At 34.1% G+C, this 14,004-nt stretch overlaps 2 protein-coding genes and 1 long non-coding RNA gene across 5 annotated transcripts; 2 read left to right on the top strand and 1 right to left on the bottom strand.

The window, feature by feature from the left end:
- The first annotated feature begins 250 nt into the window (after window positions 1-250).
- Window positions 251-2,729, top strand: LOC129880328 (receptor-like protein kinase ANXUR1). Its single transcript, XM_055954308.1, has 8 exons — window positions 251-926; window positions 1,020-1,076; window positions 1,173-1,283; window positions 1,362-1,469; window positions 1,681-1,899; window positions 1,983-2,098; window positions 2,183-2,443; window positions 2,520-2,729. The coding sequence occupies exons 1-8, from the start codon at window positions 275-277 to the stop codon at window positions 2,727-2,729; spliced, it is 1,734 nt and encodes a 577-aa protein (XP_055810283.1). The 5' UTR covers window positions 251-274.
- Window positions 2,730-3,062: 333 nt separating this feature from the next.
- LOC129880327 (U-box domain-containing protein 19-like) lies at window positions 3,063-5,482 on the bottom strand. The gene has a single exon (XM_055954307.1). It carries the CDS (start codon window positions 5,371-5,373, stop codon window positions 3,316-3,318), a length of 2,058 nt encoding a protein of 685 aa, XP_055810282.1. The 5' UTR covers window positions 5,374-5,482; the 3' UTR covers window positions 3,063-3,315.
- Window positions 5,483-10,601: 5,119 nt separating this feature from the next.
- Window positions 10,602-13,348, top strand: LOC129875495 (uncharacterized). 3 transcript variants are annotated; one of them, XR_008763205.1, is made up of 4 exons: window positions 10,602-10,930; window positions 11,176-11,283; window positions 11,516-11,572; window positions 12,256-12,480. It is a non-coding gene; the product is annotated as an uncharacterized LOC129875495 (long non-coding RNA). The 3 variants fall into 3 exon arrangements; XR_008763202.1 differs by adding an exon at window positions 13,173-13,348 and having other exon boundaries at window positions 10,603-11,283; window positions 12,256-12,429; XR_008763200.1 differs by having other exon boundaries at window positions 10,603-11,283.
- Window positions 13,349-14,004: the final 656 nt, after the last annotated feature.

The following is a 14,004-nucleotide window of genomic DNA, read 5'->3' as shown; positions in this document are numbered from 1 at the left end:
GTGGAACTGTAATCCGAGTGTCTAAATGACATTCATAGCAAGTTTAAGGGGTGTCGATATATTCCGCCATTAAATAATGTTATGATTTACAATGGGAAACAAGAAAAATACCCTCTTTAGCTAAATGCCTTCTCTTTAGTACTCCTTCATTTACTTGACTTTTTCTTTCTTAAGAAGAAAAGTTAAATAGCTCTCCATTTGATTGTGTTAATATATGATCAAAGATTTTATGTTCCACCCTTAATGTAAAATTCCCTTTAGCCTTTCAAGAAATATGAATTGCTTCAAAGCACCAGCATTAATCATGTTCATCATGTTTTTCTCCATATCATTTGACTTAGTTTTTTCTCAGACCAATAGTAGTTTCAACAAATGTGTCCTGGATATTAACATTTCATCATCATCATCAGGGGAGGCTTGTACAACTTTAGACAACAATTGGGATGGTTTTCTAACTCACCCTTGTTGTGGATTACCTTTCAACAGATATTTACGAGCATTGGCGCGTTGGACTACCCAAACAAGACTTATCTTTCTCAATTCCACACAACAGATGGACTGCTTAACTTTGATGAATAACAATAGTTATGATAGTTTTAGCTGTGGCATTGAAAAGTTGACTAGTGGTGCAGGAGGCTGTTCAGATTATTCAGAGATCGACGTTGTGAATGAGCTAGGAAGCAGATTGAAAAGTATGAGAGATGATTGTAGGCTAATGGATTCAGAAGGAGGACTTACTAAGGGATGCAGTAAGTGTTTGAGGACATGGAGAGAAATAGCTTCCACGTCGAAAAATGATTCGATGAAACTTGAAGATGACATTTGTAGATTTAGTATGCTGATTTTGTTAACAAGTCAGAGAGTTTCTGATGAGAGTTGGATTGACAAAATCTTTCATTGCCTTGGAGACAATTCTCTCCCTTTAGGCAAGTTTACTTCCTGTTGTAAACATATTTAAGTTTTTGTCTTCCAAGTTTTATTAATTAACTATGATCTTGATTGATCATTGTACTGTGCAGCATCTTCTGCAGATGAGAGTGGAAGTGAAACGAGACGTAGAACTAAGTTTAAAACTGGTAAATCTTGAAATCCCTATTCATAAAAAATACTGATATTGCTGAGTTTCAGGACAAAAGAGTGTTTTTATTGTCAAGCATTGGTTAAATACGCAGATCTTTCGATTCTAATTGGTGGTGTGGTGGGGGTGGTGTTAGTAATAATCATTGCATTGTGGATCTACGTGAAAAGGAAGGCTGAAGTTAAACCATCAAGTGAAAGATATAGTAAGCCCTCTACACATAACAATCATTATTCTGAGGCTTTTAGCTTATTCTAATTCTGCTTCATGTTGGTGGTATCAGGTGAATCTTACTCTGAAGCATCAAGCTATCGTAGACTATCACTTAAAGAAATTTACTCCGCGACTGACAATCTGAGCATGTCCAACTTCATAGGTCAAGGCATAGCTGGTAAGGCAAAATCGAATGTTGTACTAGTTGGCCGACTCCTCATTGTTTTAAGTATCAAAGGTCCTCAGTTTCATTGCAAAAACTTGATATTAGTAACCTGCATAAATCAGAATATGATATCTACAGAAGTGTAACTTCCCTCCTTCAAATTCTTCTCTTTGTGGATCGATTCCTTTTGTAAGTTGGATATTGCAATGATTGTGTTTTACAGGAAAAGTATACAAAGGCATTTTAGCAGATAGACAACATGTGGCTATTAAGCACATAATTAAAGATGAGCAGATGGAAACATTTGTTAGAGAAGTTACAAGCCTCTCGCATATCAAACATCCGAACCTTGTGTCATTGCTAGGCCACTATGATGGACCAAATGAATGTTTTCTAGTTTATGAGCTATGCCACAACGGAAATCTTTCCGAATGGCTATTTGGTATGTTTTTGCTCTTTGAACATTTGGGATATTTCTTGGCCTAAATTGTTTAGTGTACTGATTTCGACACCCTTGATGAGCAGATAAAAGTAAATATCTCTCATGGAGACGAAGACTAGAAATTGCACTTGACTGTTCCCGCGGTCTCCTGTTTCTCCACTCGTATCCTCAAGGATCAATTGTTCATCGGGATATCAAGGTAAAATCAAGGTAAAAGAAATCTGTCTTCCATTTTCTAAAACAAAATCTCAGGTATGTTTCTCCTTTTTGGTGAAATGTGCAGCCTGCAAACATTCTTCTGTGTGCCAGCTTTGAAGCCAAACTCTCTGACTTTGGTTTGTCCAAAATTATTAGCATTGGACACTCATATGTTAGCTCAGAAGTGAGAGGAACCTTTGGTTATGTTGATCCTGAGTACCAAAAGAACCGTCACGTTAATTCTTATGGTGATGTCTATAGCTTTGGGATAGTACTGATACAACTTTTATCTGGACAAAGGGTTATCAACTTGGATTTGAAGAATCCAATGCCTCTAAGTAAAATGGTTAACATACTAACTCCTATATTTTCTCTTCCATTCCTTTCAAGTTTTTTCTTTAACGCGTCTTTTTGAAACGTAGGCTAAAAACTTGATCAAAGGTGGGAACATCAAAGAATTTGCTGATCCCAAACTGGAGGGGAAATTCTCAATGGAGGCATTTGAACTTGTTCTTAAGCTAGCTTTGAGTAGCATAGGGCTTAAGCAGAAAAGACCATCCATGGAACAGGTGGTTGTTAAACTCGAAGAGGCTCTTGATTTATCAACAAGAGTTGAGTCAGTCTACCCTTAGTGCACATTCTCTTTATCTGGTTTGTCCAGAGATTGAATCTGAGTATCTGACGAATATAATCGCTCATGTACAAATCACTTCTGTTTTAATCCTACCCAAGAATTCAGAGGCTAATCTAGAATTTATAGTCAATAGGTTCAGAGAGAGTTCAATACACAAGTAGAATTTCTTTTCACATGGTTCACATTGAACTCGCTGAAGATCCGCCTTTGTCCAAGGTACAGTCACTTCAGTTTCCTCTTATACACATTTTTATCTCAATTAGGTGCCTACCAGGGAATGAAACTGAACAAGCAAAGATAAAACAAGTGCTTGTACATTTTCACCAACTGATTCAGATAAGACAATGCTTATTATTTAGTCGAAGATTACAACGATTGATGTTTACATAACAACAATTCACATTAACATCATAAAGTATAGAGATACAAGTAAAACTATACAAAGCTTCATTCAAAAAAACAGAAGCTGCAGCAGTGTAGTGAGTAGCTCTTAAAAACATGAGCCTATATCACCAGTAAAGGAAAAGTACATTAAAGCATCCTACACCATGGTGTATATATACATGTTGAATGCTTGTAAATAATTACCACACATTAATGAATTGATCCTCTATAAAAACTGGAGTGATCAATCCAGAAGAGGTCTTCTCGTTGTACTCGTGCAAGATTCTGATGAGTGTACTAGCTTTCTTGCTAGCTTTTGAGTTACCTTCAGCCAGGAGGGAATATAAAGGTCCCATGAGAGATGAGTTCTTTAGTAAAACAGGAACTGCATCTGCACCACCATTGATACACAAAGCCAGCAACAATGAGACACAGTACTCCTTTGCTGCCCTTGAATTGCAAGAACTTAGAACATTGACAATAATAGGCAAAGCTCCAGCATAAAGAACAGCCATTGCTCCATCTAGCCTTTCAGAAAGTGTTGATAAAACTGCTAAAGAATCTGTAATGAGATCTTCCCTTTCGAAAGATTTCAACAGATTAACCACCAAGGGGACTAATCCAGCAGCAATTACTCTCCAGTGGTTTTCGGGGCGCATTAGGAGGCCAAAAATGGTGGCCAAGGCATTCTTTTTTCCTCTGTCAGTGCCATTCCTTAGCAGCTCCAAAAGTGATGGAATGAACTCCGGATTTTCTCCCATCATTTTACGGTACTCTTCTACTGATGTAAGGTAGAACAATGTACCAGCTGCGTGCTGTCGAGCTTCCATCTTTAGACCTCCTTTCAACACATCAAGTATCAAGAACAGACCTCCATTTCCAACAATTGTGCTTTTGCATTTAGAGTTCTTTGAGAGGTTCAGTAGAGTAGCCATTGCATTCTCTTGACAAGAGGAATCCCTTGATGTAACAAGATTCAGAAGAGGTGGGAGTGCTCCAGCTTCCACCAAACAAGCCCTGTTAAAAATGCTTATTTTAGTGAGCAAACGAATCTCGAAAGCAGCCTTATTTTGCTGTTCCATTGTTCCTGCAACTAGCCTGCCTACTAGAAAACTTGCAAGCAACTTCATAGCCTGCTCATTAGCCACACTGCTTGAACCAACAAATTTTACAGCGTCGCGATTTCGCCTACCAGTCTCCACAAATGGAATACCATTCGCGGAGCAATACTGTTTGATTAAGAGCTTCAAAGCCAAATTAGGAACCAAATCAATACTTGTCAGCCTCTCACCAGTCTTCGGACAAGTAGAATTTCCAGCTCTGAACCATTTCATGATCGAAGACCGATCATACGTGTGACCTGAGGCTATTGTCACTGGATCACTCATGATCTCCAATGTAATTGGACACCTGAAATCATCAAGATTCAAGAACCTAATGACTTGATCTGCATTATAACTGCCTACATTGATTTGTCTACTTGCTACATTATCCAAAACATCAAACAGAGTTCCCCTGCAGTAAATCAAGAACCCCATTAAGTTACTAAGGATCCCCATATCTCTCTTCTCTCCTGTATTTCCCTCCAAGAAAATCTCATTATCCAAGAACTTAACTTCTCTATTACACGCACTCCAACGTTTAATCCCCAAATAATCAAGAACCCTTTTCAGATCACTTGATTCTGGAACAATCCCATCTTCAAGTTGATCCAAAATCTTCAAAACATTCACTTGCATTCTCCTATCATCCACTTCCACTTCAAACTTCAACTTAACAGCTTGACTTCTAACAAACTCAACCACTTCTTGAACTTCCACAGAAACATCCATTTCCTCCAAAGGAAGAACATCAAGTGCCACAGCAACAGCTCTTGCCAGCATCTGAAACTGGCAAGAGACATCCTCGGATTTCGCTAAAATCCATGTTCTTGAATCTTCTCTGCTACAATCTTCCAACAAGAAATGAAACTTCTGGAAGATAAAATGGATCTCAGATAAGCTCAAAATGCTTGAATTAGCAATTCTTGAAACCCCATTTGGGATTTCTTTAAGAACAATGAGAATATCCTCAATTAAACGAATCGAGTTTCTAACATTCTTCTTATTGGTAAAAAAAGTTCTTGACTTGTATTCACATATTGTTTGGCCTAATTGGACCAAAGATGTAACAAGGCTAGAAAAAGATACTGTTTCACTAGGACGAATAGCCGGAAAATTCAAAATCCGGCGAATGAATTCGTTAGATTTGTTGATCATTGAGGTAAAATAAATAAATAACAATAATCAAGAAAACACACAGATCAAATCTAAAAGTATATATGAACAAAAGGGAAAAAAGTGTGTGTATGGATTTATGTGAACTTCTTTTTAGTAGATTTGTGTATGAGATATGTTAAAGTAGTTGGTTCTATATATAGGTTAGTTGCAAAAAATGTATGGAGACACGTGTTAGAAGATAAGGGGTGATTAGTGATCGAATGGTCAAAATTTGTGACAATTATTTTGAGACGTAGAGTTGACTAACGATATTTTGTAAATGGGGTTTCGTGGAGACTTTCATAAAAATAATAAAAAGTATAGTTATGACTCATGGGAAGAAGGGTACGTGAAGGGACATAGCCGACACTTAATAATAAACGTACTAGAGATATTATTGGCATGTTGAAAGGAAAAAAAAGAAAAGACATTATTGACATGCAAAGTAATAGGTACTTTCTCAGTTCTATATTAGTCAAAGGTTAGGCGCGATAGCCACTCGTGCGGAAGGAGATGTTTGGGAGAAAAGCCCCGTCTCATGGTGCTTTTGTTAGGCGAAATTAGAATTTTAATTTTATAGATTTTTAATTTTATAATAGTAATTTTAAATAGTAATAACTGAGTTTTAAAGTTAATATTTATATATATTTAATGAATTTATTAACACAAATACATTGTTTGAGCAAAATTTATTGAGTTCGATTGAACCCGCATGCTGACTACTAGCTCAGCTTCTGATATTAGTTGTTTATATGTCCCTTTGCACATCCCTTAAGAAATCATGAATAAAAAGGTTAGTTTTATTAATTTACCCTTAAAAGATTTTTTTGTAGAACTTTACAAACTTTTTTATACTTTAAAAGTTTAATTATAAAGATAAATTGACAAGTAATTTAGGATAATTATTTATAGTATGATGAATAATTACTATGAAACAGGGAGTAGTAAACACATAGTTGCATTTAGTTTATGTTTGAAGTTAATTAGACTTGAAAAGGAAGAAAGAATGAAAGTGACTTAACGTGAGATATTTATTTGGTGTTGATGGAGGTTGATTATTGTCCAATTAATATATTGTGATTTTATGTTATAAAAATAAAGGTTCAAATTTACCAACCTATTTTGCAGAAAGATCTAATTTTGTACTATGTTAGAAGTTTGGCTCATTCAATTCTTCAACCTCATAATTCTAATTCGAATTTATTAATTGTGATTCTATGTTATAAAAATAAAGGTTCAAATTTACGCTTATATTTTGTAGAAAAATTAAATTTTATACTATATTAAAAGTTTGGCTCATTTAATTTCTCAACATTAAAATTTTAGTTCGAATTTGCTATTAGTCGCTAACAAATCAATATTAGGGAAAAGATCCATATTTCCCTTTTGTGGTATGCACCATCAATGACTACTGGCAATTTTGAGTAAAAATTATAACGATTGCGAGAACAAGAATGAGTCAAACTTCTAATAGAAAGCCAAGTTAAACCTTTTCACAAAGTACAAAAGCTAATTTAATTTGGACCATCTTCTTTAACCGTATAATACTGATATTCGAATGAATTTACGTATATTTTAAGTATTTCATTTTTTTGTTACATATTACCAGAACATTCAGTAAAATTTAAACTGATTAAAAGAAATCACCCCATTAAGATTTAAATAATTTGATCTTGATTTTTTTTTCCTTCAGATTCTGAAGTAGTAGTATTATATGAGTTGGCATTATGCATGTTATGTAATTTAACATAGGTATGGGAATAAAAACAAGTCAGCAATTACTAGGACAGATAAGAGGCACCGGCAGTATTGAATCACTCAATGTATAATAATTTTTTTTTTTTTTTTGATGTACTATATACTATATATGAAAAATGTATAATGCATCGAAGTTGGAGGCTTCGTTTAATGTTATCATGTGATGTGTTTGGAACGTACATAGCATCTTCGAGGTGTTGTTATTGTTTCTCGAGGACCCTCGGCTTCAGTGTTTTAAAAGTCGGGGACGTGAGGCGAGATGTTTTACTTAGTATAAGACGAGGCGTAAGTCTCGAGACGTGGGTGTAAGCCTTATGGATCTTTAAATTTTTAATTTACAATATAGTATGATAGTATAATAACATAAAATTATAAAAATACATCAATAGTTTAAAATAATTACAAATATGATTAAGGAAACTCATAGGAAATAAAGCTTCTAACATGACTATACAAGTATAAATAATCTAATATCTTAACTTTCTAATAATAAAATAATCATTATTTCTCAAAATATTTTTTATCATACTATACAATTTACCCCCTAAAATAAAATAATCAATAAAACTTACTAGTATTATAATAAAAACATCACTCCATCATGAATAAAAATAAAATTACTTTCAAATAGCTAAATAAAATATGATAATTTTGAGACATATGATAAAATCATGAACACCCATGATGAGTGAAAAAGTAAAATTTTGCTACGCATTTTTAAAAAAAATATTACGTAATATATAATCACTTTCATAGTCTTACCAAATGGTAAAGATGTGATACTACAACTTGTTATTTGAGTTATTCTCAATCTTCTTATCTTTATAAATTAAAAATTATTAAGTATCATTCATTTATTTAAGAATTATGAGGGTCAACCATGTTAATTAGAATTTTAACACACAATTTGTGTACGATCTTGTAGGTGAGCTCCGTGCGTTGGGAGTGCTTAAGGCGTACAGTCAGGCGCTTAGGGCTTAAGTCTTACAAAACTAAATCCCACACTTGAGCTTTGAGGCGTTTTGCTAGAGCCCCCAACAGAGTCTTTTAAAACACTGCTTAGCTCGAATAAAGCAAATCAAAATAAGTACAAAAAGGTAAAATAATGGTGAGGAAAACATAGCAACTAATAAGAAAAAAATAAAAAATAAAAATAGTGCAGTAACCAAAACATTATAAACAACATATGATGATAGGAATCAAAAGCACGACACCAAGGTTAATGTTACGACAGACACTACTAAACTTAAACCCGTTGAAAAACAAGATAATTTTTCATTACTGATTAACTTTCTACCCTAATATGCAACCTTCGCACCTTCCTAACTAAGATCATGTCATCGATAAGCTGAGTTATGCCATGTTTAGTCTAATAACCTCTCTTCAATATTTTTTTAACCTAACTCTACCTCTCCTCTTATCCACTATATCCAACCTCTCACACCTCCTCACCGGGGCATCTGCACATTTGTTCTTCACATTTTCAAACCATTTCAGTCTCGTTTCCCTCATCTTTTCCACAATAGAGGTCACTCCCACTTTAGATCGAATATTCTTATTCCTAATCTTACTGCTTGTAGTATGCCCACACAAAATACAAACACACATGACAACATATACATACAAATACACATGAATACAAATACAATTTATTACGAAATACAACATTAATACAATTGTATTTGTTGATACAGATTGTATTAGGATACAAAGTTTATTCGTTAATACAATTTCATTCATTGATACATATACATACTAGTTACATATATACAATTACCCAACAGATATACAAATACAATTTGCCTCTCTCCTCCCTCTCCCAATCTCGCTCGCCTCTCCTCCTTCTAGTAGCTAGTTTTTGATTTAAACCAATTGTATCAATTATATTCGTGATACAATTATCGATCAGATATACAAGTCAATTGTGTCTCTCTCCTCTCTCGCAGATCTCGCTCGACTCTCTCTTCCCTATCCCAATATCGCTCGCCTCTCTCCTCCTTTTAACATGTAGCTACGGATCGTAATTAAGCAGATTATAAGTAAGAAGCCTGATTATGTTTCTAGTTGTAATTGTTTTTGAAATTTCCTCTATCTTTACATAAGAGTATTTGGAAACAAATTAAAAAAAAATAATCGATTATAACAATTGAGAATAGGTTGAATAAGCAAAACTTAAAAGAAATCTAGAATCCTAAATGAACGTCTCAAACAATTCAATTAATACACTAACCTGGTAGCCTCCCAAGGACGACGAAATTTAATTACAAATATTCAGAAACAAATATTATAGTGTAATACAGTAGTTGAACAAATTATTTTAATAAATAAAAATATAATAAATTAAGTTTAAACTTAATAAGATATACAGCTACATGTTAACAGAGAAAAATTACTCATTAAAAATTATTTCGTTTGATACGTTGGACGGAACAAGTTAAAAATAGAAAATTTAATTATATGGTGCGGTGGAGGAGGGTGGGGGTTTGAAGTTTTGCAGGTTGAAGATAAACTTGCTCCACCCCATCTAATATCCTTCATTAAAATTGATGGATATTAATAAAAAATTAAAAAAATGTATATCATAGAAGAAGTGTCCAAATTCAAATCTAGAAAAAGAAGATTAAAGCCAATGAAGCGCTAAAAAGAAGCCTAAAAAGCTGATTTTATTGAGGCCCCAAGGAACAACCACATTGAGGCCCAAACGAGTCCAAGAAAACTGCTTTTTGCATGCCCAACAAGGAGTTGAAAACTCGTAATTACACAAATATTCCTACAATATTTACTAATCTTATATATATATATATATATATATAAAAGAAAATCCTCGTCCCGATGACTTGGCATGAGAGGAAGAGAGGAATCCCCTTTTAACTCAAAATAAACAGAAACCACATATATGGATTGTGTTTAACAAGTATCTGAAGGCACATAAAACTCCCATCATATATATATATAAACCATTTGAATTTTGCAGTGTGATACGAGCAGTTACTACTTAGAGATGTATGCCATTTCGATTTTGCAGATGTATTAATCTGTCAAATTCAGTCTAAAATTTGATTACCATTCAAATTGTGCTCTATGTTGCTACCACTCTCAAACGGGCTATCAAACAACTTGACATACGAACATATTCCTTCTTAGATGTCTGGATAGATTGTTTTCATAGGGAAATTACCGGCTTCAAGGGTCCCAACTTTCAATGCCATATCTGCTTACCGAGAGTACTTCTAACTGAGAATGCTTTGTATATTTTTTATTAATATTTCTTCATTATCTGAAACTATATTATCAGTTAGAATAATCTATGTTGCTCTTATTAGAATTCTATGCACTGTTCTATTTTAAATTTATTAAGCCTATTTATTAGCTTGCTTGATAACTGATTAGATCCAACAATAGTATAATTTAAATAATATCGTGAATCACACAATGTTAAAAACCTCACGCTATTTGATATTCTTGGGTTCTTTACCCTTTTTAGGATCTGATGGTTAAAGAATTATCACACCATTGTTCAAAGCCTCACACTAGTTGATACTTCTTGAGTTCTTTATCTTTTTAAGCATTTGATGATTCTCTTTTAATGGTAATTGGAGACTATGCCATATCGTGTGTGATCTGTTGGTTGTCCTTTGATGATTTGTAGATAATACTTGAAAAATACAAATATGCAGATACGGCTATAAAAGTTGAGAATCCCCCTCGCTAAAGTTGATTTTATGGACTGGACATTCCCGGATTATAATTAGAAAATGGTAATGCAATCGTGGACAACAAACAATTTGCTCTATTAAGGGTACTGTTTGACTCTCCGACATATATGATGAATTACGAAGAATCTCTATTTTACTTTGTAGGTGAATAAGGTTCTTAAATTGCAATAATTGATACTAAATTAGCAGATTATATGCATTCTTCACAAAATGTGAACTCATCGTAGGATCTTGCAATTTTTGCAGTGGTCTAAACGTTGAAATTTTATTTTTAGAATTCGTTGATCTTTGTTTTGATGTTATCAATCATTTAACACCTTGTGTTAAGGAGTCCTGCTTTGGGGATTCATTGACGTTCTTCAGGAAGGAATGATGACGGAAAGTGGAACGGGAAAGCAAGCTTCTTTCGCCCTTGACATAGTACTACAAAAAAAAGGTGTGTTGAGTTCGTCTTTGTTGCAAGAGTATATCTTATATGAAGATTTATGGGTGTCTGCCTTTTGGGATAAAGTACTTCAATTTGCTTCAATTTGATGGGTTAAGGATCATAAAGATTTTCCTATAGACTCATTACAATTGCGCCTTATTATTTTATTTATATTGATATTTTTGGATGAATGTTGTACTTATTCGTTAGCAAAGATTACAATGTTGCTTCCTACATGCAGATTCCTAAAGAAGAAAACATATATGCAGTGAATGGAGCATATCCCAACAATATCCATGTATGTATAGAAAATATAATAACCTCCTAATTTCAATCTTTAGATATTTTTGCGTTCTTTCTAGAAAGATTTTGATTTATATGCTCTATGCTTCATGTTAATGGCATTCATCAGTTTTGAAATTTGCTCCTAAAAATGCATGTTGTAGAGGAGAGGAAACTACTTAACTTTGAGTAAGAGAATGATTATAGCCAATAGAGCTGCTAAAGGGAAATATCAGTGCCTTTTGATTGATCTAAGCTTCTAATATTTAGTGATTGTGGAGCTGATAAAGCTCTATGTTTTGTTTTCTCTTGATTTAAAAAATATTATTTCTTAGAGTAGTAACTAACTTTTTGGTACTTTGTCTAATATTCTTATTTTTTTTCTGTAAATGTAATTGGAATTTCATAAACTTCACTGGATACATGTCTATAAGATACCCCCAAGGAATGTAAAAGCCTGATCAAAATTTCATTGGCATTTATTATATTCTCCCGTAGTTTCCATTTGAAACTGCTATTTCTCAAACATTCTGAAGAATGAACGTGTGACTCTATTGGTGTTGTCATGCAAAAGCAAACTTTTAGTCTTCTTTCCTTTTTCTCCCCAAGTCCAACCACATAGTTGTTTTGCTTTAACATATTATATCTCTTTATGTATGTGGATATAGAGAGATTATTTTCTGTCCCTTTGTGTGGCAGAGATTAAATTGACCAAGCAAAGTCACTGGAACCCTAAGCTTTACTGGCGAGCCATTTCAACAAGCAGGAATCCTTCTGCCCGACGTTTGTTCCCAATCAGCAAAGCCTTGGACTACAGCTTGCCCAACTAGGCCAAGATGCTTCTGCTGCAGTGAGTTAAATGGTCCTTTACTGGTATGTGGTTTATGATGTTGAAAGCAAGCGTGTAGTATTGCCTTTAAATGAGCGACAATCCAATTGTTCTTTAAGTTAAACAAGATCAAGAATTGAGCTATCTCCTATTCCTATATCTGAAGGAATTTATATGGAGTTGAAATTCTGTTGAAAATTAAAAAAAGTAGAGTTGTCAAGGAGCTCATGGAAGGTAGCAACTTAAAAGCTAATTCATTTCCCATTTTCCATTGAGTTCAGTAGTATTTGAGTGGCTTTTCTGATTTCGTTATAGCATGCAGTTTGAACTTTTCTTGCAAGTAAATTTCGATAGAACTAACATATAAACAATAAGAAGTTATTAATCTAAGAAGGGATAGGAAGTCAAAGTCCTAATTTAGTAGCATAAAAGCTTTTGCTGATGAAAAATAATAATATAAAAATAAGCCATTACCAAGATAGTTGACAGTAAGCTTGTGAAAAGCAGAATCCAAAACAGAAATCCCACAATAAACAAAACCCAAAACATAAAATTCATTGCAGCATTAACTAACCCAAATGCATACAGAGTTGTGTAAAGTTTAGATTATTCAAGAGCCTGTGTCTCCATATAGCGCACATGATCTTCAAAAATATAAGTTTAACTGAAAGTTAAGAGTAAAGATTGTAGCTTTTCATCGGAGAAAGGCTGCAGAAGCATGAAGGGGGAGAATAACATACTTTATGCTACCTAAAATGGGAAATTGAAACTTACAAAAATGTGGCAGCCAAATTTGACAGGGTAAAATGGTACTATTTCTTGAAGAGTTTGTAGTAGCAGGGGGTATCATTGAAGTTCATTCCTTCGGAAGGTTTTTTTCTGATTCAGCTGCTGCCTAATCCACGAACATGCTCATGAACCGAGAGTCGTCTAGGGACTGACGGAGGGAGCTTGCTTATATATTGTGAGAAGTTAAATAGTTGGAGGGTAGAATTGTCATTTTACCAGAAATTAGTTAGTGGAACTAACAAGTTGTTAAAACTGTTAGTGTAACTAATTTCAGTTAACTAGTATAACATAGTGTATATATATATACACTAATTGTAATTAGAAGAAGTAGCTAAAAAGAATAAAAAAATATCTTTGTCCTCTCTCACTTTACTCTTCCAGTTCTCTACTCCTTCTCTCTTCTCCTTCATCTTCGTCTTCATCTTCTTCTTCTTTCTTCTTCTTCTTCTTCTTCTTCTTCTTCTTCTTCTTCTTTATTTCTTCAATATGTACAGCTCACGTTTATCTTCATGGTATCAGAGCGGATCGTCACAGCTATCACTGTGAGAAGCTGATCCTCGATGTGGAGTCAAAGAGTCGCAATGAGATTCACTGATTCATAGGGTTTTTCTTTGTTTTGTGTTTGACAGATCAACAGATCGGAGCTCCGATCTGTGTTAAAATTTAGCGATTGTGTTACTGGTTGAAGAAATGGCAGGTGACACGGCGGCAGCAACAAGTTCACCTCAAAATCTCAACCAAAATCACCAACAAGCTAGTGTGCCAGCCTCCTCGAGTAGCAATCTCACTCAAGGGCAAGGTATTGACTATAATCACCCGTTATTTCTTAG

Source organism: Solanum dulcamara, chromosome 2 (assembly GCF_947179165.1).
Source record: "Solanum dulcamara chromosome 2, daSolDulc1.2, whole genome shotgun sequence".
NCBI classification, from domain to species: domain Eukaryota; kingdom Viridiplantae; phylum Streptophyta; class Magnoliopsida; order Solanales; family Solanaceae; genus Solanum; species Solanum dulcamara.
This window is presented reverse-complemented; position numbering and strand designations above follow the sequence as displayed.

Coding starts and splice junctions, on each gene's coding strand:
- LOC129880327 (XM_055954307.1), bottom strand. CDS start 5,373: ATGATCAACAAATCTAACGAATTCATTCGCCGGATTTTGAATTTTCCG.
- LOC129880328 (XM_055954308.1), top strand. CDS start 275: ATGAATTGCTTCAAAGCACCAGCATTAATCATGTTCATCATGTTTTTC. Junction 927..1,019: donor AGACAATTCTCTCCCTTTAG/GCAAGTTTACTT, acceptor TGTACTGTGCAG/CATCTTCTGCAGATGAGAGT. Junction 1,284..1,361: donor ACCATCAAGTGAAAGATATA/GTAAGCCCTCTA, acceptor TGGTGGTATCAG/GTGAATCTTACTCTGAAGCA.